General features: G+C 40.4%; 1 protein-coding gene across 1 annotated transcript in view; it reads left to right on the top strand.

Moving 5' to 3' along the window:
* gask1a (golgi associated kinase 1A) overlaps positions 1 to 5,222 on the top strand; it is a gene marked incomplete at both ends in the record, with an annotated part of 39,632 nt that extends 34,410 nt beyond the window's left edge. Inside the window, 3 exons of the mRNA XM_080742452.1 lie at positions 235 to 357; positions 3,190 to 3,293; positions 5,018 to 5,222. Coding sequence (XP_080598578.1) covers positions 235 to 357; positions 3,190 to 3,293; positions 5,018 to 5,222 — 432 coding nt within the window. The remainder of the gene's footprint in view (positions 1 to 234; positions 358 to 3,189; positions 3,294 to 5,017) is intronic.
* Between the last annotated feature and the right edge of the window lie 22,548 nt (positions 5,223 to 27,770).

The raw sequence follows: 27,770 nt of genomic DNA, 5'->3' as shown, positions 1-27,770 counted from the left end.
TTGAGAGCTACTAGGTGTGACTGCACACCTGTTGTGCATTGACCTCATTGAGTAAGTACTTGAGGGGGGTTCCAGGGATAGTCCTCACCTAAATGATTGAGACCTATATAGGAACCAAATGGACCCTTATACTGTAGACGCAACTTTAACTCTGATCATATGGAACCAAGATGTGTTTTGCCTGCACTACTATACTGTATATCTCTCTGATGTGTTGTTCTCCTCTTCCTCTAGGTGAATGACCGACTGGACAGGTATTGCTGTGGTTTCAGACCCGACCCAACAGAACCCTGTGTGGAGAACCTGCTTCATGTTAAGTGTCGCAATGACAAGGAGCTGTTGCTGGTTCACATCCTGGTAAATACACAGTGAACTCCCCAGTGTTCATTTGACTTGCCAGATGCTTCACACACTGCCAACCGATCCAGTGAGAGCTGGAGGTCACAGAACGATGATGCTATCAGGACCACATCATCTGCGAAAAGTTAATCAGGAGTATTTCAGTCGATAAAGTGTGTAATAACACTCTAGTGCGAGGATCCGTATAAAGGCAGGTGACTCTTCCATAAGTGTGTAACAATATTAAAGTGAGTATTGGTCTTTATTTGGCAGCCTGCAGATTACATCCTGTGGCCTGAGCACTTAATCCTGTCTCCCATCTGCCAGATGGGAGACAGGGGGAAGTGTGTATCAGTTAAGATAAGTGGACCGCCAAAAGCATCTTGGAGAAATGCCTGATTCATACAAGTCTTGCATCACATTGCGACATCACATCTTGAGATTGTAGATCAGCATTTTTCAGTGTGTGGCTCCCGTGTGCAACTAAATATAACTCAGGCTAAACAGTGAAAATGCAAGGATGTAAAAAATGATCTGCCAGGGAGCTGAAAGTAAATGGAGGGCTTAAACACATTCTACAGTTTTAACAAAGATATGAAATCTGTCAGACAGTCCTACAATTCTCAAATTGTTCAAGGTTTGAGGTTAAACTTTATTGTCTCCGAGGATACATTTGTGTTGAGCACAGGGCTACACAGCTGCCTGCTCACATAAAAGATCCTAAACATAAAAGAGATTGACTATACATTTAACATTGACACCATGACAGCGTAAAAAACAAACTGTGAGAATTAAAGTGATGAAGTTGTTAGAGCTGGTTTATTTCACAGGCTCTATTACATTAAGATTTGGCATTCAAGCTCAGTAGCTTAATGGGGCTTCAATCGGTTTGATCTACATGTTGGCACAAACTGAACTCTTCTTCCTGATGGAAATGACATGGAGGATTATTATTATTGACTGCAACCACTGAATTTCGACTTTGGATGTTCCCTAGCCTGCCACGCTGTCAGAGATTTTCACTAACCTTTGGAAATTCATAAAATATTCTCATCTATATTTTTCAGAAATTTTAATTAAAAAACTAAAACAAACAAACAAACAAACAAAAAAACAGACAAGCTCACAACGACGCGTTATGAATTTGTAGATCGTCTAGTTTCAGTATTAAATGTGGCTTAAGTGGTTTATTCTGTATTTTTTAAGTTTGAGTCCTGGGAGAGACCAAATCTCTCTTTTGGCTCTCAAGCTGAAAGGTTGGAACCACTGGGTTAGACTACTGTTATGCTCTATTTGCATGATTATCCAAACAAGTAGGACAGCTCCAACTCATTCAAAATGCAGCAGCTAGAGTCCTTACACGTTTACATGAAAGTTTGAACGTATTATTCTGGTACTTACTCTGGCACTGACATCACTTAAAGAGCCAGTTCACCTCTGGGACAACCATTCATTCTGAAATATACTAAAATATCGCAAAACACAGATTGAACACAAAAAAAATAACTCTTGTCCCAAACAACAATAAAATAAGATCTGGTTGTCCCAGAGGTGAACTGGCCCTTTAATTGACCCCCAGTACAATACAGAATCACCTTAAAAATCCTACTAAGTCTATACAGCACTTAAAGGAGCACTTCACCCATTTTCAACCGTACCTTCATATAATTGGTCCTCAAAGTTGCTCATTATAGAATTGCACAATTTCCACCTACTCACTCTGTGTCTCATTGTTGGGCTCTGGACAGTTCGGAAACCAAAGGGATTCCAAGCTAATATAGCCTTTCGACAGCCTTTCTCTTCCTGAAAAGTAAGCATGCTGAAATAGAACGGGAAGGTTTTAAATTACCAAACCTGCCTACCAATGATGTCACTGATAAGTGTTTTCTCAACAGTCCACAGCCTTCAGAGTGAGTACACCCTCTTTGAGCATTAGTGAGGATCAATTATATGACAATAGGTTGAAAAGTGGCCGTTTATTTCAATTTCTGAATTGCTCACTGATTATAACCCAGTCAGGCCTCCCATGTCATCAGAAGATGGTTATCTGGCTGTATACCCAGAATTAGATCCAGGTTCAGTTACTGTGGTCCTCCTCAAGTTAGCAGAACAAGCTAACTGCTAACTTGAGGAGGTCCATCATCCTTTCGACACCCGACTCTAACCCTCACCCTAACCCTAACCTCTGTGGAGTGAGTCGCTAACGCTCCGGTCGAAATGATGGTCGTTCGAAAAAGCGCGATTTTCCCGTGTTTGTGTGCATGTGTAAGTGGCTATGTGATAGGGCAAGTGTTTCTATTTGATTTTGTAGATATGTTATTGCTGTGTGTGTTTAATGAACCTTGGTGCATTTATGCTTTATTTATTTTATTAAGGTTTCTGCATTTTACTCACGTTTAAATTCACACATGTACTGTATGTTGCTTACATTAGCCTATCAATGTTTACATGTCTCATGTTTATGCCAATATTGTTATGTTTTTTACTTAAAAGAACATTGAACTTAGATGTAATGTAATGTGCTGTAAACAGTATATTGTTGGCAGAAACCTTGTATCTCCATATTTTCAACATGTTATGCTTTTTTAATGCCCTGCTTTGTCGTACAACAGTGTCACCCAAAGGGAGTGAAAATATCGTATTTATAATAGTATATTATAATATAAATATAAATATTTATAATAATATTATATTTTAGCTATTCTTATATAAACAAGTGCTTGTGTCTCAACAATAACTATGGGATCCATTGGAACACAGGTTCTTTTAAAGTTTCTGCAAAGTCACGGTTTTGGACACATGGATGTACGATATACTGCAGTCTGAATATGTGTGTTTCTCCTACTGTAGGTGAGGAAGGCAGATCCCTCCAGACTGGTGTTCATAGATAATGCAGGCAGACCACACCATCCCACTGACAACCTCAACTTCAGACTGGTTGAAGGCATAGATGAGTGAGTACACCTCCCTGATCTTTTATGCACTTTTTCAACCATAGGACCCAATTTAGAGATACATGCTTCTGCTGAAAGTAAAAGTGCTCATTAGGCAGAATGTCCCAATGTCCACAATGTATAAAAACTAGAGGGTCGCGCATCTAGTTAAAAAAAAAAAAAAAAGAAAAAAGTAAAAGAAAAAAAAAAAAAGATTGGGGGGGGAACTATTGTGGCGGAACTATTGTGCCGCAGCACGTTTCCGGTCGGACATATTTGACGGCCGGACTACTGTGGACTGCCCTGTGCCCTGTGCCTATGCTCGAGTGTGGGCGTGTCTCAAAGTCCGTTGACTGTGGACTGCCCTGTGTCCTGTGTCCGTTGACTGTGGGCTGCCCTGTGTCCTGTGCCCTGTGCCAAAGTGGGCTGCGGCCTTAAGCCAATTGTAAATATAAGATGCTTTGAAAATAGCCCAAGTATACTTAGGGCTGAAAGTTCATGTATGTTTTGTAATACTGTAATAATCAAAATCTACAAAGCAACCATAGCATTTAAAGTTTTCAAATCATTGTAGTGGAGTAAAAAGTACAATATTTGCCTCTTGAGATGTAGAGGAGTAGAAGTAAAAGTATTGAAAGTGGTTCTCAACCTGTGGGTCGGGACACCCAGGGGGGGTCACCAAATTATTTTGGGGGGTCCCCAGATGATTAACTTAATGTGAAACATTGTTTTCTCACTCAACAGTAAACAAACCAACATAACGTTTAAGTGTATAGAGGGTATCTGCACATTTCTAAAGTAACAATTTAAGGACTTTTTATTACCTCTAAAATGAAAAATTAAACATTGGCCAAATTGCGAGGCGTTGTGAGCATGTAGATCAGCTATTTTCACAATAGAACCGTGTCATACAACATTTAATGTCTCAACTATTAGTGCTCGTCAGGGTGGGGGGTCCCCAGTTAAAATATGATTATCTTGGGGGTCACGGCCAGAAAAGGTTGAGAACCACTGTACTAAAGCACAGTACTAGAGTAAATGTACTTACTGTAGTTACTTTACACCACTGTTTAAACCAACACTAGATTTGGGGTCATGATCCGTAAGATAAAAGCAATGATTTAAAAGGAAGTTTGAGCAGAAACTAATTTAACATTTGTCTGGTGAGCAGCTTTCCAATCAGCACTACAGAAATGTCCACTGGAAGCTTGTTAGGATTATGCTACAACGTCTGGCTGATTCAATGATCTATTATCTAGACTCATCTATTCAGTGAGCTAAATGGAATTGGGTCCGATACAAATTCCCTATTCCCTGTCATGCAGTATCAGTTATCAAGCTAGTTAGAAAACCAGCCCGATTTTAGATTTTAGTTATTTATCGTCTCTATGTCCAAAACTGTTACTTTTCAGAATTCAAATTCAAAAGTAGAAAATGTGGCAGATTGATTTTTATTATTATTTATTTTCTCATAACGTAACCTTTCTAGGCTTTATTTTATTTTTAGTGATGACATTATATGCTATGAAGTTGAAGCATGCATTCTAGGTCCCTATACAGTTGAAAGTACTAGGATACTGAAGGGGCCACTCGTAAACCTGTTCATACTTGACAATCAAATTTACTTGTAAGGTGCACATCAGTAAAGTACTTACGGTAGATGCTTTTCATAACTGCACATTAACTTAACAAGTAAAAACATGTAAACTCACTGAAACCTAACTACTTTCCGTTTTGCCTCTCAGGTTTCCAGAGAAGGCTGTATCAGTGCTCCAGTCAGGCTGTCTGGAGAGTCTTCTCCTGCGCTCACTTTACGTGGACAGGGAATTCTGGGAAAGCCACGGTGGGGCCAGGGGCCTCAGGTCACTAATCCACACTGTAGAGCAGAGAGGGAAGATTATACTGCAGTACATCAGGGACAAGAAGCTCAGACTCAACAGGGATCTGTGATTTAATGGACCGGAGTGAAGAACAAAACAAGCGCACCCTTCAGAATGATAAGCTGACCGATAAGACTGAAGCAAAGGAAGCTCTTAACTGTCTTGACGGCAGAGAAATAAAGCGTAATGATCTCTTAAAACTGCATGAAACGAGGGCCGTCCGGGGTGTTGTAAGGGCAAGGTTCCTGCCCACCACCGTTGAGACTGGGGTTTCCATTCCTCCATCATGTCTCCGCTCCCTTGAAATAGAATTGGCGGGTTTGTGGGTGGGATGCGCCGTCTCTATTACTGCACTAGTGACCCCTACAGGTTGGCCTGATCAGCGGGGTGCAGAACTGCGAGGGATAGTTTATTCCACTGCACAGAGTGAGAGTCCCCTCTACACCCTCCCCCAGTGGGGCAGAATTAAAAACCCTCTTGCAGGAATTCAGGGACAAGAGGCTTCTGCTCAACAGAAGCCTATAATTGACTGCTTTGGAATATGAAGCAAGCCCATTCCCCTTGAGTTGATCAAACGAATTGATTAAATCTGTGACCAAGTCTTCCATAGCTCATCCCCCCTCTGCAGCGCAGAGCTACATTATGAACAAAGAAATACCAGAGCAGAGATCAAACTCCAATTGAGATTTTTCTAAGTGACTTTGACTATGATGCAGCTATAGGCTATAGGCATATAAAAATACATTCTAAAGGAGAATTCCGGGCTAGCAGTCTAACCACGTTAATCTGATGTTATGATATCCCAGAACAATCGGCACATGTTTTTTTTTTTTCGTCTCGACGCCTCGGCAGCTCCATTTGTGAGCGGTGGTATTTTATGCTAAATCGCTTATTTATCTCTTGACGATTCCTTTTTCTTGTTTACATACAGTATGTCCTTCATAATGCCGTAATGTGTCCACAGACTGTTGTCAGTTATGGACTGCTGTAAAAAGTTCAAAGCTAACCCTGATAGATTTATTTCCCTTATACCACTGGTTAATGGATGGAATAACATCAGATTACTGTAAGAAAAACAAAGCTCTGGAATTCTTCTTTAAATTAGCTCCTTACAGGAAGTTACTGCTAACTAATGAGTATATGGAGAAATGTGATTATGCATTAGTTTTGTATTGATAGGCTCTCTCACAGCTTGCATTGTTCTGGCTCATTTTGTGCAGATTTACAATACTAGGTATACAATACATGGATCTCTGTAATCCTTAGTAGTACAAAGATAGAAGTTTGTACAAGCTCATCCTACTCGCAGCTGGGCCTGTGGGTTTATTTCTCATAACTGACCTTTAATTCTCTATTCGAAGAGTAAATAATGTCACCAAATGTCACCTCACACCAGGGAAATTATGTGGCTAAAATTATTTCAGCTTTTCCAGTACATTCAAATACTTAATTTTCCAAGCAATTTTGGCGTGGAAGCATGGTCTGTGGTTTTTTGTAATTATATTTTCTATAGCCAGCAGCAGATTGAGTGATTGAGTTGGAATGTCTGTTTTTTATGAGATAAGCATTTCTGCGTTTTAATCGAGGGATTCAAATTGGCTGTCAGAAAATAGCTTCTGGACTGGATCCATGAAGCCTTAAGTTGAAAATCTACAAAAATATATTTTCTAAAAATGCCTTTTCATAGCACTTTCATTACATAGTTATGACAAAAAGAAAGAGATGAAACAGAAACAGGATAAGGAAGTGTCATTACTAATGAAGCTTAGGATCTTCTGCAAGTGTGAACACATTTATAAAGCTTGAATCATCAAATTAAAGAAATATAGATATGATGCAATTTTGTGGTGTAGATGAAAGATAATATTATTTTAATCTGTGTCATTGTGCTTTGGCTGTTACAAGATAGTTCCCCAGTTATTTCCAATGGATGGATTAATGCCATTTTTAGGGTTCCCTGCTTTCATCACTGAATAAATGGCTCTAATGAGAAATGTTCTAATGCGTGATCCTCTCCTTATCTCCCCCATATCACACACAGTATCCACTGAATTATGGCTATTTTTGCATTGCACATGTTTATCAGCTTTCATAATAGCACACTAGCTCATTACACTTCATCCTTGGAGCATGCTCTGTACCTACCGCTTCCATATATTGTTGCTTCAATGTTCAAAACCTTTTCTTTTCATGAAATGGAAATGGAAATCTTGAGTTCCAATGAACCCAATGTAGCTATTATTATTTAGTCACAATCTCTCTTGTTCAACATTTTCATTAGTTAAATATTTATAAAAATCCACTGGCAGAAACCCTGAAAATATATGCTATATATGCTAGTCCTCAATGTGTTGCGAACTAGCATTTGCAGCATTTTGCATATAAACCTAATTACACTACTATTGAAAAGATGGTTATCTGACTTATGATATGAATGACTTTATGAAAGTTTAGCTCCCATAGAAATACTGTAGTTCACTGCCAAGTTGGTTATTTGACATAGAATTCTTCATTTTAATTGAAGCTGTTTGCAGAGGTGGTTCTGCCAATGCTTGCAAGTATCCAAGATCAAAAAACCTTTATTCTCCAGTAAAGCACAAGAAAAGCAGTTATTTTCTATATCCCTCTACCATCTCCTGAATTGTTCAGAGTTCAGACCTTTGGGACTGACTGTCCACAATGTTATTTGCAAGCGATTGGATCAAATTGGGAGATGGTCGACCTACAGTATATGCATTGGTTGCTGTGGTAACGACTTAACAACATAGTCATGAGTAACGTTTCACACGTTAAACATTAATCGCAATGCATTGTGAGCTTGTAGATCTGCTATTTTTGGCCACACTGAGACTAATCTTTAGATTTGAATTGCTGTTGCGGTGTTGTAGTTGTTCTGCTGTTTAGACTTGATTAAAAAAATAATCTGATTCAGGACTAATCTGGACTAATCTGATTTGGGCTGCCAGTCTGAACATATTGGTGCGCTGGAGTTTGACAGCTGGTGAACTTGAGCTTGTTGCGCCTGGCGTCTGAATTTGTTAAAAGAGAAACATTGATGTCAGGCATGACTATAAATAGTACATTGTTGCTGTCAAGAAACAATCTCTATATTTCAACTTTTTTTGTTTATTTAGTAAATGAATGCCCTTTTTCGTCAGACTACAGTGTCACTCAAAAGTAGCATAATCTACAAGCTTACAACGGAGACGTAATGCACTGTGAGCTTGTATTTACTTACTTATCCTCTCCGTCCCAGTTGGGGCATAAGTCCGCAATCATAGACTGCCTCTGAATAGGGATGGGACGATATGAACATTCCATATCACGATTATTGTGATAATCGCGATTTACGATATTATCGCGATAATCAAAATTCATTATCCTGAGGTGGAACATTTGCCAAAAAATAGCAGATCTACAAGCTCACAACGTTGTGAGCTTGCAGATCGGCTATTTTTTGGCAAAGACATGTAGAGACTGTATCAATTATGTTGTATTATAATTACCTTTTACGTTATTATAGAGGGTTTAAGTGGTAACGGATATGCAGCTCAGCAAATAAAAGGTGAACTGATCCCAGTGCATGACGGAGGACGATATCACGATAAATTAAATCTCCACGATATGACTATTGTGAGTGTTTTATATCACGATAAACAATAATATTGCTTATCATCCCATCCCTACCTCTGAACTCTGTCTCGTGCTTTGGCCTGTGCGTCATCCCATCATCACTGTCCTTCGCCAGGTGGGCTTTGGTCTGCCTAACTTTGGGGTAACCTTTCATTTGCTTAGGCATCCTCAATACACGGCCGAGCCATCTTAGCCTGCGTTTCTTAAATTGAATGCCCCAGATGACGCCAGAGTCATCACCTCTAAGTGCCCAAATTTCTTCCATCCACCTACATTGTATAATACACGGCCCTGTTGCGTCAGTGCATGCGTGATGACATCACTTGGTCACATGACCATAGTCAGGATGTTTTGGTCTTCCACCTAGTATGGGCCAGTGTAGCCTTTAGCTATTGTTTGCCGATCTAATTTGGTCATGTTGCCAGCCATGCCCGGAGTTTTAGCCATAAAAACAAACATCAGAGATAAAGGGCTTTAAAGATGGGGAAATGCATTGGATTATATGGAGAAAAACGGTCGCGCGATGCTGTCAGCGTCCAATGGAAACAACCCGCGGTGATTGGGCAATCGGACCGACCTTACGGTAAGATTTAATATTGTTACTGTAAATACAGTAAACACGTCAAACGGGCGTGGGCCTCCAGCGACATTAGAGAGTTTGACGCGTTGACACCACGTGGGCATCCAATGAGTTAATAGAGCTAATAGAGCTTGTGTGCTTTTAGATCTGCATTTCTTTTAACATTTTAAGTGAAAGTGGTTAGGTCTTATACATATTGAACCAATGAAAAGTATTAAAGAGCTTGTGACATGTTCTTGTTTCCATTTCATATAAGGTTTCCACCCAACAGCGATGTTATGTACCATCTTTTCTGCTCATTTTGTACATGTTCAACATCAATACACCATACGCTTCATGGATACTTTCTGTCACGTGGGAATATCTGCCCGGTGTACAGTACCTACTGCAACAACATGGATGCTCCTCTTGTTCTGCGAATGGAACACAGCCTTCTTTGAAGATCTACAAACTCACAATGCCTTCTTTGAAGATCTACAAGCTCACAAGACACTGCATCATGAGCAATGCATTGTGAGCCTGTAGATCTACTATTTCCGTTAGTTTTGAAGAATGTTTTACGTAATTGAAAATGTTAGCATATATTCCCAAATGAGGGAGGCCATGTTGAAAGTGGTTGATATCCACACGGCTAGTGGGTGTTTGTCATCATAATGTAAAAGACATTTAGCCTACAGTGTTGCAGACGCGAATCATCTGTGCATGTTCTGCAACACAAAAGCCTCCAACCTTGACGCATGGCTCTGTGAATCATCTGTACATATTCTATCTACCACACAAAAGCCTCCATACATGATGCATGGCTCCCTTACGTGTTGGCGTATGCTTGATTTAGTGTGTGTGTGTGTGTGTGTGTGTGTGTGTGTGTGTGTGTGTGTGTGTGTGTGTGTGTGTGTGCGTGCGTGCGTGCGTGCGTGCGTGCATGTGTGTGTGTGTGTGTGTGCGCGACGTTTGCCCCCGCATGCATGATGCATGTTTGAAAGCAACTTGTCCATGACTCATCTATAATAGCTGAATATGTGTCACCACCACTGAGTAGCATGATGAAGGCTATTATATTGTGATTCATAATGTTATATAAACGACTCAGGTGTGCTTTTTCTGCCTGCAGGAGTTGTAATGAATAGTTGCACAGGCGTCATAGGCCTAATTGCAATGAAAAAACATACCATTGACAACTGAATTTCCCCCATGGGATCAATAAACGTCTATCTATAAACAGTATCTATCTATATCAGGCCAAGGACCCCTTAGCTGAGGGAGAGATGAAGCAGCCAGGGATTCCCACTACATATCGTATAAAATTGTGTTGCAGATTAAACATTTTCATAGATTTCTGAGGCGGCTTTTTTGACAGCAACATCATCAGTGTAGGTTGTTGGTTTAAATGTGTATATTTTAGTCTGCTTTTCTTTTCACTCTACACAAAACCTCTTTGCCAAGAATAACAGATCTACAAGCTTGTAGATCAGCTATTCCTGGCTAGAATGTTCCACACAGAATAGGGATACTAGGGTTCAGTTGGTTAGTGTCGAAAAGTTCTTATCACATTTGGAGGACCCCCTGTAGTAACTATGAGGACCCCCTAGGGGTCCCGGACCCCCTGTTGAAGACCCCTGATCTATACTATAAAGTGAATTTGAAATGGAATTGTTTCACACCAAAGTGTGATCCCAACTTGATGTCATTTTTAAATCTGTGGAACAGATTTTATTAAAGACGTGCGATTGTGGCGAGACATTCAGGCGACTTTCAGGCGACCTATTTGCCGATTGGCTGTCCATGTCACATGGTAACCGAGCTAGTTTCATGATTGGGAGCGGCCTTGCGCTGTTCTGGCGCTGTTCTTCTTCTCGAGTTTGGAAAAAAAGGATCCGTTCCGTTTGTCACATTGTCATGATCGTAAAACTATCTAGTTTTAACGTTCAGAACGTTTTCTTTTTGGACAATAAAAACATTGACAGCCAGGGGGAAAAAAATCCATGAAGGACACGGAATGCAATCGTTCACTCGCCGTTGGAAAATTGACTTATTAGACTATTCTGGATGTGTGGCTAGCGGCTAACGCTAACGTTAGCTAGCGCTAGCTGCAGGCTAACGCTAGCTAGTGCTAGCTGCAGGCTAACGCAGGCATGTTATACACAATTACTCATGGAATAAAACGGCGACCCAACTCGGAATGCAATCGTTCACTCGCCGTTGGAAAATTGACTTATTAGACTATTCTGGATGTGTGGCTAACCGCTAACGCTAACGTTAGCTAGCGCTAGCTGCAGGCTAACGCTAGCTAGCGCTAGCTGCAGGCTAACGCACGAGTCACGGTGTGTAATAAATTCACTTCAACCTCGTGTTGAGCAGTTAAACCTATTTGCTACGTATGTCTACAAAAACGTTCATATTTCAAAGATAAAGTGCTTACTGAAGTCTCACAGATGTCACAGTATGGTACGCTCAAGCAGAATTACCTGTATCTTTCGTATTGTTTAATAAACAGCATTTTAATCCGATCAGACGTCATTTTCTGTTGTTTTTCAGCCACGCGACCCCATCGGTTGCGAGGTGTACTGCACTTAGATACCTTTTTAAGGAAACGACGACCGATCGGATTAAAATGCTCCTCTTTAAATAATACGATCATTACGGGACATTCTGCTGGAGCGTACCCTATGGTGACATCCGTGAGCCTTCACTAAGCAATTTATCTTTGTAATCTGACCGTTTGTGTAGACGTACGTAGCAAATTGGTTAAACTGCTCAACAGCAGATTGTGTTGAATTCACGGTTGGCGCAGCGTAGCGTCTTTACATTTAGCCCAATAATGCTAATCTACATCAATAACTAAAGTTTAAAACATACATAAACCACTTTAGCCCTATGTTATACCAAGGCTATTTGAAAATAGACGATCTACAAGCTCACAACGCATTGCAGTGCGACGCGTTGTGAGCTTGTAGATCTGCTATTTTCAAACATTTTGTACTTTTACTTTTGGTACTTTAAGTACATTTGGATACCAATACTTTTGTACTTTTACTCAAGTACATTTTTAATTCTGGACTTTTACTTGTAACAGAGTGATTCTACATTGCAGAATTGATACTTTTACTTAATTATAAAAACTAGCCCTTACCCGTTCAAAGATATGAGCTCCGAAATGATGTGCAGTGTGTGGGTTATGGGATGTGCACTGTGCACACAGTATATGAGGGATGGAAAGTAACTTTAACTGGTGCTAGCATGCTAATATGTAGGAGCATCAATGTAAGAAATACCCGTTCCATTTAACGGCTACAGAGATACTGTGTACCGATCTGCATGATTTTTGGACAACATCTGTAACAGGGCCAGAACCCCCCTCCTCCCCCCCCCCCCCCGCCCGCCCGCCTGCCCGCCTGCACACACACACACTCCCCCCCCCCCCCGTGTGTGTGTGTGTGTGTGTGTGTGTGTGTGTGTGGGGGTTTGTGTGTGATTGTGCATGGCCTGAACAACAGCGCCCCTCCCTTAACATGTGTGGTCACAAAAGGTGTAGGCTAAATAGATATAGATACACCATAAAAATGCTAATATACAGCATACGATTTGTGAAAGTGACAAACGGGCTTCACAGTTATGTCAGGTGTGTTCATATGCTGATGGTGATGCGATTTCAGATCAATTGCTCCAGCCACCGAGGAGAAACGCTGAGACAGACAGACAGACAGACAGACAGACAGACACTCACTCACTCACTCAGACATTCGCAAAATTATAGTATAGATGTAGGTACTTTTTCCACCACTGTGCTCCCCATGTGGCGGAGTACACAATAATGGTAAATAAAGTAGCTTACTCTAAAATAATCCATCCATCCATCCATCTTCAACCGCTTATCCAGCATCGGGTCACTGGGGTAACAGTTCCAACTGAGATTTCTAGAGTTCCTTAATAATAATAATTAAAATAAACAATACTAATGATTATAATTGCGACCGTCAGGTCGCAGTTACTATGAAAACCTCCACCGCCTGTCTGTCCGTCAGTCTGTCTGTCACGTCACATCACACTTTTTTGCCCCTATCCATGTGAAATTTTCCACACACAATCCTTGTCTGCCAATCCACAACCTCCACCCTTCCAGGGACCCCCGCAGCTCCAGGGACCCCCGCCAAATTTTTTAAAACACATTTTTGAATACTGCTCCTACAGTTTTTGCCCTAAAATCACACAAATCGCTACACAGTATGTCTACACTTATCTCATCGACATGGATCTGTCCCATATAGCGCCACCATCAGGTCGATTCTTTAACACATTTTTGGACCTAAACTTTTTTTTTTTCTAAATTTCTTTTTTCAAACTTTTTTTTTTTTTCAAAAAAATTTTTTTTTCAAACTTTTTTTACACTAACGTCAACACACCAATCCACAGATTTGATATTGACTGTGTGTCAATTCTTGTTTTTAAATCACACAGTAGAATGTGAGAGAAGTTAAGGAGTTAAATTGACATTGGGGACTTTGCTGTGCACCATGACATACCTGCATCTCATTTGAGCATGCATGAATGAGTGAAGATGGATGCACCTTGGATGGATGGAGTGACAATTCACCCTCTCACAGTTAGAGGCCTCAATAACTTATTCGACTGCTATCATCAGACATTCCTTTCATGTACAATCTAACTACAAAGTTACAGACCAGTAAACATAGCTTGCAAAAAATTGAACATATTCCTCCTATATCTCCATAGTCTGTTTTAGATTTGTGGTGAAATCTCTGACATTTGCCCCGATTACTGCTCCATTGCGTGCACTGGACTATAATGCCCTAGTTGTTAATGCTGCAGCCCGGTGGCTAAAAATGGTAATATTTACCCACTATCTGCGTAGTGTTGCTTTCATAGCAAGTGATAGCAATCCACAAATGGAGAATGCTGCAGAAAGGCCTCTGCTCTGTGCTCTCCTGTGCATAACCACGAAGCAGAGAGAGAGATAAGCACAGATAAGCCAGTGCCTCGGGCCCATGGCATTCTGTTCTGTTAAGTTCTGCCCTGTCCTTCCAAGCCTCTCTCTGGCACTTCATCTACTCCTGACTCATATTATGTCTTTAAAGCAGGGGTCTTCAACAGGGGGTCCGCGACCCCTTGGGGGTCCTCAGAGTTACTACAGGGGGTCCTCCAAATCGTTGTGACTTTATTCTCCTTTTTCATATTAAACACTTGAACCCAAGAACTTTAGCCAAAAATAGCAGATCTATGGTTTATTTTCGGCAAAGAGGTTTGGTTTAGAGGGGAAAAGGAGCAGACTAAGTACATGGTGAAAGGTCAAGTTTATTAAGTATTGACGGTTCAAGTGGTTAAATATCAGAAAACACAAATTGACATGAATCCTAAATATAGGCCTACTGATGATTGTGCTGTCAAACAATGAAACCATATGGAATCTATGAAAGGGTTGTGGTGGTCCCTGCTTCATCTCTCTCTCAGCTAAGGGGTCTGAAAACTTTGAAGACCCCTGCTTTAAAGGATTCTCATTTGGACGAACACAATTCTTTGATTTCACATGCTGTGCCGCGCTCCGCCTCCCGCAATACCAAGACTTCAGAGAGAAATGTCCTTGTTTCTCTGTCAACATTTAGCTCTTCTCCACTCCTATAACTAAATGAACCGTGTCATGCCATGAAACGTATTTCACAGGTTCTGGATTTGTTTCGGCTCGGTTTCAGATTATGTTCTCAGAACCTCATTTGCACCCTGCTCAGGAGGTGGTACTAAACCACCTCTGCAGTATTTATCTAGTAAATCTATAATTTATGTTTATATTTTTTTATTATAATGGAAACATAAAAAAAGAAAGAAAGATTCTGTTTATGGAAGTTTCAGGATTACCCTTTGTAGTCATAAAGAGACATTATCTGCACTTTGTTCTAGACTGAAAACATTTTCCACAGAGAGTTGGTGTAGTAGAGAGGCTCAGAGCCTCTGCCTGATGACCAAAAAGCAGTGATTGGAAGTAGCTAGATACAAGTAGCCAAGCTACATAGCTTAACTACATTTCTAAGTAGCATAACGGAAATTTGCTACATTTCTCTGGGGATAGCTTGTAGTGTAGCTTAGCTATATTTAAACAGAGTAACTAATAATGTACCGGTAGCTTACTACATTTTCAATAGCAATAGCTTGCCCATCACGGTGGGATAAATACATTGACCAGTCAATTGCAATAGTGTCCCCAATAGTGAGGGGACATTCAAGATGTCTGCCCCTCCTCCCCAGGGGGAAGCCTAACATCTCCCCAGGGTCAAAGGGGGAATTCCCTTTTAAGCTGGAGGTTGAGACATGGGAGACCTAGCCAGGTTCGAATTCCGGGCGTCATTACATTGGCACATTCAACTTCCTCACTCACACTCTCGCTCAATCAAATGAAACATATTAATCAACATAAATGAATGAGAGATAAGCAGAAAGAAACAGACTGAATTCCTTGCCACTCAATAACTCATTCCCACAAGACACTCACTGCGTGCTGAGAGCATCATGTGGTTTCTCAGGCAATAAAACAGATCAAGGTAATAGGCTATCAAGGTGTTATATTGTCCTTGTAACCGGTTTTATGGGATGATATAAATTAATCATAAGCTGTGATTGGTAAAGTAGGTGATACAGACTGAAATGAAATAGACATGCAGGTTCAGTAATGCTGAGAAGAGATTGGGTGTGGCCCCTCCTCTCCTGTTCTCTCTGTTTCTATCACTCTATCTCTGTAATTACATCTGTTGTCTTGGTGGCAGAATAATCAACCTCTCCCTCCCCCTGGCAAAACAGCGCTCGGCAAAGATGTGCCAGTGATGTGCCAATGATGCTTACTAGTGCAGGGAATTAAATGATAATGAAACACAGTTTGGACTGTTTTCAGGTTACCAGGCATTTCATTTGTGAAGTCTGTAACCAGTACTTTGGTAATTCCACTAATGCATTATAATATAAAGTCTCTTCACCGGCTCCACCAAATGAAGTGTTGGATGGGGGTTATGTATTCACCATGTTCCGTTGTCAGTCTGTTTGTCTGTCTGTCAGCAAAATAAATTGGATGGATGGATTTTTGTTACAATTCCATTTAGACGCTCTTATCCAGAGTGATAGTGAAGTGAAAAATCTGAATAAATTACGTGAACGGAACGGAATCATGGAATCATCATCAGGTGACCTCAATGCATGATTAACTTTTGGGTTTAAATGTTCAAAGAACAATTCACAGTCACGGGTAAGGTCATGACATAATCGAATATATTTCAGGTAGAAATGGCATCTTGAAAGAACTGCATAGTGTTGGCAAAGGCACAGTATGCACTATGCACTCTAAGTCTAAAGAGTCCAATCTTTCTAATTTACTGAGTGTTTCTGACTGCATTTTGGTGGCAGTATTTGAAGCACAGGTTACAGAAAAAGAAAACTATTTACGAGAAAAACAGACAAAACGACACTCCCCTCTCTGCTTACTCATTATCCATCATTGTGGAAAGTATTAAGTAAACGAGGTGGAGTTGCCACTGTAGAGCCTGACAAATAGATTTGGATGACAGAAACCATGCAGCACACTGGGCATCATTTGTTTCCTTCCCCTAAATTGGAATGGATAAACCCAAAACCCTTCAGTTATGTAAATTGCAAACGGCGCCACTTAACCACATTTGCAAGAGAAGCTATAAACTACACCTATAAAATGAAAAGTGATTAAAAAAAGGCCACAGTATGAAATATATCTATAAATTCAAGAAATCTATGTATGTATTTATGTTTGTCTATGTATGTCTGTCTGTCTTTCACATATCTTGAGAGAGAACCACATCCAAACAACTTCACATTATTGCTGAGGACCCAAAGGGTCGATTGGATGAGTGGTTTTCCGGAACGCTGCAAGCAGCACTTCCAGGGGCCAAGCAATCTGCCTGCTTCAAAGGGCCAAAATGATGACGCCCCGAACAGGCACGCGTTCCAAATGACCACCAGGCCACGTGCTCCACATGCCCACCACCCGAACGATTGATTTTGATATGTATGCACCATTATTAACAACAGAACATCAGAGTATTATGTGGATCTTAGAACATACACTATTTTCCCCTACCATCTTCCATTGCCATCTGTATTTTCACCCACACTGTCCAAAGTGTTCATTTTACTCTTGTGAGTCTAAAAATAGACTCATAACATTCTTTTTTTTAAACTCAGCCTATGTGGTGTTGATTTAGCTGTGAGGAGTCATGTGGCGATGACTGCCTCTGTCTCGCCACTGTCTCCTGTTTCCTTCACCGTTGATTAATCGGGCAGCAGCCAACATGTTAACCTCCCTGTCTCCAACATATTAACCACATGCCAGCCTGGCTGTTAGACAACACGCTGTACAGCCTACTGACTATATGAAGTAGCGGGCTACTGCCGTCTGCCAAAGCATGCCATTTAAACTGCCCGGGGCGTTCTGCATTATGCTAAGTTGTGCAGTAACCTGCTTTATTGAAACAATATAAATGAGTCTCACCAGTGTGCTGGCATGCTGAGCTGTGCCGCAATCTATCCCCACGGTGTTGTGTGTGTTTTTACTAGGCAGCATTTTTTATCTGATTTGCTGCAAAATTCCAATCTGACAGCTGCAAGGCAAGTCATTGTACAATGATTCTTCCGCAATAAAAGGATATTTTGAGCATAATCAACACTTTGTTCTTGACTGCCAACCTGCTTCCTTCCATGTTAAAGCTTGATTTTGTTGATCTGTTATGTGTTCTTCTCTCTCTGTTCCAGAGAGCCATCACATATACTGTAGCTTTTGTTTAATCGTTTCATTTTTATTCTTATATTGAAACAATATCATGCTATATCGCACATCTCTTCTGGTGATACATATTTGAGGTGACATTTACCACAAGTCCCTATTCCCTCCCACAACCTGCGTTGTGTTGTGACACTTGCTGTAGTCTTATTTTCAGAGAAAATATCTGATGAAGAGGGATAAAAGGAGGGGACCAAGGACACCGCACAAGGAAGTATATTATATGGCCTGGCTCTTTTGTTCAGCCCTGTGGAAACCATGAGGCTCTTGAATGACACGAAATAGCCCTTGTTGCTTAGATCCCAGGCTATTGTTTCTTGAACACCTGCCAACCAGGTTGGCAGTGGAGATCCTGACTCCTACACTACAATGACCTCCTCTGCCAAGCATGGCAGCCTGTTTGGCTCAGAGTAGATGACAGAGTACAGCAACTTGCAATGGGCCTGGTGTACAAGATACACTACACCACTATGATACCCAAGTACCTGTCAAAATACTTTATAAACGTTAAGGATGTCCATAATTACAACACCAGAGGCAGTGCCACAGATCACGTTCAACCCAGAGTCAACTCAAAGAAAGGGTCGAACTCGTTCTTCTGCTATACCACAAAAATGTGGAATGCCTTACCGAAGGCCATAAAGGAGTGTGGATCACTAGCATCCTTTAAAATTGCCCTGAAAAACCACTTACAGGCAGCAGCCGTTCGCAACTGGTAAAAAACCTAGCCCAACCCTACCCTCCCTGCCCCTTCCTTGTATATACTTGTATACTTGTATATTCCTTGTATAGACTTACTGTTTGTTTAGATTTACTGTATATTCCTTGTATATACTTACTGTTTGTTTAGATTTACTGTTTTCTTTTCTTTTCTTTCCCCCTTTTCTTTACATATCTACTGCATAGTACTGTGTTCTATTTGTCTGTCATTCAATGTTATATGAGATACTTAAATGGTTTCCTGTTGAAATAAGCTTAGTCTTTTCATGGATCTCCTTTTAGTAGACCTTGTACCAGTGAACTGTACCGTCATGAATCTGTACATTTTCCTATGCAAACTTCTAATAAAGCCTTCAATCAATCAATCAATGACTGCACTGTTTCCTTCAGGCCTCTCAATAAAAGCTAAACACCTAGCTTATATAAAACTCATCTTCTTCATACATGCACTACATGTTTTAAATCACATATTTAGGCAAAGCATTTGTACATTCTTTGTCAAAAGACTTTACATTTAATAATGTAATAATTGTTATACCTACAGTACCTGCAACTGAATATTTCACATATTAAGTACATTTCTCAAATTAAATACTTGGTAAGAGTGAGACTGACAGCTAAAAGGGTTCATAATTGGAGAAGGCATTGTTTGTACATTGTTATTGTATGGAAAAGGCAGTCAGTGTCTGCATGTGTTTTTGTGCTCAAAGTTTAAGAGAAACATTAATATTTGTGAACAACCTAGATGGATAAAACACACATAATAAATTATAGTGACACTGGCTGCTACGCAGCAGTGAATTACACACATTAATCTTCTGGAAAGGAATCCTGTATTTGGCAATTCTCACATGAAAGCAAAGATTTTCTTTGTCATTCATTCATCAGCTGAGCAGGTCAAATTGTACCCCAGGCGTATTTATTTAGTTGAAGTAATCACAGTGCTCTAACAGGCAGGTTTTCAAAGTGAGGGCCGTGGCCTCTAGAGGGGCCAACCCAGGGCTTCGAAAGATATCAACGCACTGAATGGGAAATGGTGAAGGAAACAGGAGACAGTGGCAAGACAGAGGCAGTCATCTCCACATGACTCCTCACAGCTAAATCAACACCACATAGGCTGTTACATGGCAAAATCCTGAGTATTAAAGAAATAATAATACAGATGGCAATGGAAGATGATAGGGGAAAATAGTGTATGTTCTAAGATGCACATAATACACTGATGTTCTGTTGTTAATAATGGTGGATAAATATCAAAATTAAAAAAAGCTATACAATGGGGGTGCCAGGGAGGCCAATTGGAAATGTATATTCTAATAGAATTCATCTGATTATTGTGCCAGTTCAACCACTTCCAACTTGACATCCCTATTTTGGGCATGGCATTCTCAAAAGAATTCTAACAAAAAAAGATGTTCTAGAATTTCCCCGCTGCAATGCACTGTGAGCCTTGCCTGGCGTTGCCAGCCTCTATCACACACTTCGTTTTGGCCAGGGGGTGTTGTTGTGTTCGGTCTGGTTTATTAACCAGGCAACTGTGAGCCTGTAGATTTGAAAATTAAAATAAATAAATGTTACTCCATTTGGCAACATGGGGGCCACAGACAAAGTATATGGTGATGCTGTATGGAAAGATTTGGGACCCCTTCCTGCTCTAGTCAAAATATGGGTTGTATCAGTCAAAATGGTAAAAACGCTTTCTGTGGAGTCAACATGTCATTTTTCTATGCGGGAGCATTGCATCAAGTAAAATATTCACAACGTCTCGACCAATCGAGCCATATTGTCCCAAGATGATATTAAATGTCATGAAATATTCACAGATTACAGGCGAGTAGCATCAAGTAAAATATTCACTACACAACAGCAAGCGCTCATTTCCCTTCCACAGGCTCAGTGCTGTAAATCCTTCATTTCTCTTCATTTTAATACAGAACGAGACGCTTAATTGAGCTATTAATTATTCAGCAGAATCAGCACACATCACAATTGCTTTTTCCTTCCCCCTTTACTCTGCTATTCCATAATCACCATCTTTAAACAGGGGATTTGAGTTACATTTTCACTCAGCGTTCATTCAAATGACTCTCACAGCTCCAGCAGTGCTTTTCCACCTGATCTCTCCCCTCCCTCATTTCTTGGACTTTGTGCTCTACTCCCAAACGTTTTAGCTCAAGACCCAAAAGATAAATTACCGTAGTCGTTTGCCCAGGAGCCAAACTAGTGAAAACAACAGATCTACAAGCTCACAACGCTTCGCGCCACGTTGTGAGCTTGTAGATCGGCTATCTTCACTTCTTCTTAAAAAATCGTTTTCTAATTTATGGAATCTCTTAGATTTTTATTTTATTTATTTATTTATAAATTACTTTTTTATTCATGAAAATCTGAGCTTTTGAAAAAGAAAAAAATGTATATTTTTGAAAAATGTTCATCCTTCAAAGAGAACACGAACCTCTTTGCGTTGTACATGCCCTGCTCTTCCTCTCATGTTTTGGTGGTGGGGTGCTAATAATGTCAGTGATGTTTGTGTGGGTGTGTTTCTTCATTCTATCATCACCATCATCAGAAGCAGCAGCAGCAGCAGCACCGCTCAGTTCACACGTGTGTGATTTTTAATATTATTTATTACAAAACACACATCAACCCTATATATACCGGTACAGTACATTTCGGCCATTTGAAAATAGCCGATCTATAGGCTCACAATGCCTTGTGATGATGTGACACAATGTTAGCTTAGCTCTGCTGTTTTCGAAAGCTTTTTAATACATTTGAAAACTTGAAACGGACATTCTGCATAATGAGTAGGACTGCTTTCTACTTTTGTCATTTAAGTACATTTTGTTACCAATACTTTTGTACTTTTACGCAAGTACATTTTGAGTTCCTTCTGTATTGTAGGCTGTCTATTTCTTCATCGCAGAATTAATACTTTCGCCTTTTTTTCCCCCACTGTGTTTGTGAGGGTGTGTGTTGTAATGGTGCACCACCTTGTTCCTCATGCCTTATTTATGCTGATATCTGTTCTGTGTGCCGACTCTCTCTGCTCAGAGGACGGGACGGAGAGATAGATGGAGAGAGATGTTGGAAGGGAAAGGATGGGAAATGATGGCATGGACAGGGACAACGGAAGCAGGAAGGGAGGGGGAGGGCTGCTTAAGAAAGGAGAGAGGATAGAGGAGAGAGGAGCCAGACCTGCAACAAAGAATAGCAAGTGAAATCTAGAGGCAGAGGAGGAGATGAGGAGGAGAGAAGCGACTAGAAAGTAAAGTAAATGACAGTGGTGGGAAAAGTACTCACATGTTTTACCTAAGAGTACTTCACCACTTTTCAACCTATCTTCATATAATTGGTCCTCACTAAAAAATAGCTTTTCTTTTTTTTTTCCCTCATTGGAGGGTTGTGGGCAGGTCAGAAACCCATCATCTTGTGACATCATCGATTGGGAATCCAAGCTAATAGAAAATGCAGGCTTTCTACTCCTGAAAAGTTGCAATGTTAAAGTGGAAGCCATTGTTCTCGCGATAATAAAAATCGATTTTTCTTTTTCAAAAATATTGATACGTTTTTTTGGGGAAAATGATGATGTCACAAGACGATGGATTTCTGAACTTCCCACAGCTCTCCTAAGGGACCTAGGGAAATTTATGGAGGGGGGTCACTGGAGGAAAATAGGGGAGGGTCATGTCTTTTTAGTTTTAGTTTGAGGGAGGGTCATCAAATTTTACTTTGAGTCCAAGGGAGGGTCATCCAATTTTTATTTTTAAAATGAGCCCGGATTTTATATGCATATTTTCTTTACAGCTTTCCTGAATAATAGTACAACAATAGTCATTGACACCACTCCGTTGCTTATCTTGGTTTTTCCCAACAGCTGGGCTATTGAGCCTTTCCCATTGTTCCTTCTATGTGTCAATCATTTAGCTTGGCCTATCCAGCCAGTAGGCGTGTGCAGTTTCTGGCCAATCACTGACGCTCTTCCTGGCAGCGACAATACTTTTAGTCAGAGGGAAAAGTTCAGAACACAACAAACATGGCGTCTTACAACATCAAGAGAACAAATGTGCGTACTAAAAGTTACTTGGATCACAATTTAAGAGCTTCGCTGCAGACCCTCTCTGCTGAGGAGAGTCTTGTCAGACTCGAAACTAAATTAGAGAAGAGCACGGACAACAAGAAGATCAGAGGGGTTAGGCAAGTCCTACTGGAATTGCGTGTGTGTGGCTGTTTGGAGTTTGATTTTGGCTTCGAGGTTTTTTCGTCTTTTTTTCTTTCTCCACCACAACGGGAATCTTTTAGGGATAGTCTCATTGATGAAACATATGGCATCCCTGTTTTAATATATAGGGTTAAGTTCGGCCGGCAGTGGATCATCTTAAAGGATGGCAGTGTTCCAATGGAAAGCATTTTTCTTCACTTTCACATTTGCGTATAAAATTTCCCAGACAGATAGATGAAGCGGTGAGTTTACAGATTAAACATTCATAGCCTTCTCCTAAGTCCTGTAACATCATATGATATAGAAGTGGTAGCTTAAGTTCTAGAGTTCACTTTTATTCACTAAAATGTTATCTGTGAAGATAGCTCAGTGCATTAGTCGCTGTGCTAACGATCCATTCGTCCCGTGGGGCCGCCGGTTCGAGTCTCATAGGGGGAGGTGAATTTGCTTTATTCATGTTCTCGTATATAGTGCTATTATTACTGCAGTTGCGTTTATGAATACGTTTATGTTTTTAGGGATCATTTTACTCATGTATAAAATGTTATGTTTTAGGGGAGGGCCATCTTCTTTTCTTTTTTTGGTTGGGGAGGGCCACTGATTTTTTCCCACATACAGAGGGAGGGTCATAGCATTTTATATCAGGGCATATACATTTCCTCCAGTGACCCCCCTCCATAAATTTCGTTCTGTCCCTAAGAGACTTGGACCGAGTAGAATTTTTTTTTTGCTATTTTATTATGAACATTAGTGAGGACCTATTATATGAAGATGGGTTGAAAAGTGGCAAAGTCCTCCTTTAAGTAAAAGTATCAATATTGCAATATATAAATACTGTTAAGTAAAAGTCCAGAATTAAAAATGTACTTGAATAAAAGTACAAAAGCATTGGATTAAAAATGTACTTAAAGTACCAAAAGTATAAGTAGACAAACTCATCATGCAGAATGTCCCATTTAAAGTTTTCAAATGTATACAAATCTTTTGAAAATAGCAGATGTACAAGCTCACAATGCGTCACATCGTGACGCATTGTGAGCTTGTAGATCGGCTATTTTCAAATGGCCGAAATATATATATAGCCTACTAGGGCTGAAGTGCATGGTTAATGTATGTTTTGTAATAATAATAATCAAAATATACAAAGTAACTAAAGTTTTCAAATAAATGTAGCGGAGTAAAAGTACAGTGTTTGGATCTGAGACGTAGTGGAGTAGAAGTAGAAGCATTGGAATTTGGAAATACCCTAGTACAAATAAATAGCCTACCTCAAAACTTTACTTACGTACAGTAGCCTACTACTTACTGTAAGTAGATAGTTACTTCACACCACTGGTAAATGAGGCAACAGAAGTGTGCAGAGTAGAATAGTGGAGAACAGCGGAGCAGACAGAGCCAGGGGCCGAGGAAAACAACGCAGCCCTAGTCTCAGCAGCCATCCATCACCATGAAGAGGTGAACCTGAGGCCCACTGGAAGCTGTCTCGTTAACCAGACACAACGCGCAACTCCTCCCTCAGGTGCGTTGCCATAACGATGATGAGCAGTACCTCATTGTGATGTCTAACACACACACATAATGTACTGCACGCACGCACGCACGCACGCACGCACGCACACACACACACACACACACACACACACACACACACACACACACACACACACACACACACACACACACACACACACACACACACACACACACACACACACACACACACACTCTCTCTCTCTCTCTCACACACACACACACACACACACACACACACACACACACACACACACACACACACACACACACACACCCACACACACACACAAATTATTTCTCATAACACAATTTCTCTCTTTAAAGCCTGAACGTTGTTATGCATATGCCATAATTCCAACACCCCACATGAACAGTGATATTAAACTTCCATCTGTCTAATCTGCATGACAAGCTTACAATGCACAGTGTGTCGCATAGCGACAGTGTTTTGTGAGCTTGTAGATCTGCTACCGAGATGACATCACACCGATGTGATTTACAATTCAAACCCCAAAATCAATCCTCCAGTTCTAGGTAACACAGAAGGGGGGGAACTTCAATTTAATTTCCACACAACTCCTCTAAGGTATATTAAGACATAGTTCAATATTGAAAATGGGTGTCCCCTTTAAGCATTTTTGAAAACTATTCGCCTATAATGACAGGCCCAAAAATAGGGACGGTTGAAAGGAGTCGAGTGTGAACTTTGTGTTATAATAACATCAACAGCACTGACAAGAACTCTCAGCCATGAACTTCACATACCCCCTCGACGTGCCAAATCCCACAAGTCACCTTAACCTCTTAACACAGATCAAAGAGGGAAGAAGAAAAGATACTGAAAGAGACCAAAAAGCTTTAGCACCAGTTCAAAGCATGGATGCTGGTGTGTGTGTGTGTGTGTGTGTGTGTGTGTGTGTGTGTGTGTGTGTGTGTATGAACTTGAGAAGGAGAGTGCAAGAGACAGAGACAGAGATAGGGAGTCAATGACACACAACCCTGACTTCAAACCCATACAGATTAACCTCACAGCCCTTCTCCCCGCAGCGTTACGGTAGTTCAACAAAAAGCTAAACCCTAGGGCCTAGTATGTCTCTGCACAGTAAAGTCCTCTGTGTTCATTTAACACAGAGAGTGTAAAAATGTTCCCACATTGACCCATGAGGATGTTATTTATTCCTGTATCCTGCTGCTATCTTTGGATGGTTCAGACCCTGTCAACATGGCTCTGATGTCTGCAACAATACGTATGTTGTATGCATAGGGGTGTGACGATATAGTAACTGAATCGAAAAATCGATTTTAATTTGCAATGATCTACTATATATATCGTACCGTTTTGGCTTTGTATCGCATTGTTTTACAATGCAGATAATCGGTATCGGTATATCGTTTTGCAGTGCAAATAATTGTTTGTATGGAAACTAAGTATGTGTGCCTTGTATTTAGCAATTTTAAGAAGGAAAATGAAAAAGAGGGGTTTAATTACTTTTCCATTCCATATAGCTACCCTTGGCCTATTGATAAATGTGTGTAATCTCTGTGTTCATGTCAAGGTGCGGGTTTGTCCATATGTGTTGAAATATGTTGGATGTATTTGTTAGAGAATCACAGTGTTTACTTATTTATATCCATAATAATAGATTTTTCCCTTACAAACATCCACGATTGACACGTTTCACACAGATTTAATTTATTTGCTAAATAGTTACTATATCGATTTTAAATCATTGAATTGAATTGTATCATATCACCATGAATGAACCAATATCGTCCATGTATCGTATCGTCAACCATGTATTGTGATGCGTATCATATCGTTACAATGTATCATTACACCCCTAATGAATATACAGTATATACAGTATAAACACAGAGAGAGTGTGTGTGTGTGTGTGTGTGTGTGTGTGTGTGTGTGTGTGTGTGTGTGTGTGTGTGTGTGTGTGTGTGTGTGTGTGTGTGTGTGTGTGTGTGTGTGTGTGTGTGTGTGTGTGTGTGTGTGTGTGTGTGTGAGATTCTGTATCCTGAATATCTTTTTAAAGAAAGATGCATGGCCGGAACAAGGCAAAGTGTCTTCTGGGGGCTGAATGCAGGTGAAGAGTTGGATATATTGAGGACAGCCAACAGACACATGAAAAGAAAAGAAAAAACATGATAAATCATTGTTTAAGAGCAACTGGGAACCAATCACAACTCAAGACATGGCAAGTATAATACACTATCAGTGAGTGCAGTGTACCCTCTTTTATATTTAAATTCTCTCATTAGATATGACATGCATGTGTGTACTCTTGGCATTTAATGTGTACAGTACATGAGCTTATCAAATGTTAACATTTTCAGGCCCCCGTAACTCTGAGTGTAGCCTAGAAATGTTACCTTCTCAGCTACAGACCTGTAAGGGCCTTTTTGGACACAGACACACACACACACACACACACACACACACACACACACGCACGCACGCACGCACGCACGCACGCACGCACGCACGCACGCACACTTTGAGAAACAATGCTATAAATTATACACTATAATGTGGTGCATGGCTTACATTACATAACGTCTGTTGAGCCAATGCACGGCTGCGAGACCACATAAGTTGTCGGACCAAGGTCTTATATCCATCCTTCATTCCAGCCTTAAGGGTGACATTTCAGCCCCTACTCTCTGGAATAGTCTGCCCCAGTCTATTAGATCAGCCGAACCACTTCAATGTTTCAAGCACCACCTAAAAACACCTTTATAGGCTAGCCTTTTTATAAACGCCTGAAAGTGGGGTGCCATGATGACGGTCTGCTTGTTTTGTTCGAATGCATGTTTATTATGTTATATGTGTTCATTTGTAATGTACCTTTGATTGATTATATATCTGTTATATATATATGAAGCACTTTGTCAGTGTGTTTAAAAGCATGCTACTGCATATAAATGAAGATGTATTTACTGTTAGATGTATGTTGTGTTATCCAAACTTGTTTTAAAAGGAAAGAGATCCCATGATGATTTTGGCTACTTGATATTCACCTACATTTTCAGTTCCTATTAGCACGGTATCCTAGCAACTCCCTCTGCAAAAGAGTTTTCCATTGGCAGTTCATAATCTCATACAATGCTGTCACAA

Source organism: Nannobrachium achirus, assembly GCF_963921795.1.
Source record: "Nannobrachium achirus genome assembly, chromosome: 2".
In the NCBI taxonomy this organism is placed as follows: domain Eukaryota; kingdom Metazoa; phylum Chordata; class Actinopteri; order Myctophiformes; family Myctophidae; genus Nannobrachium; species Nannobrachium achirus.
This window is presented reverse-complemented; position numbering and strand designations above follow the sequence as displayed.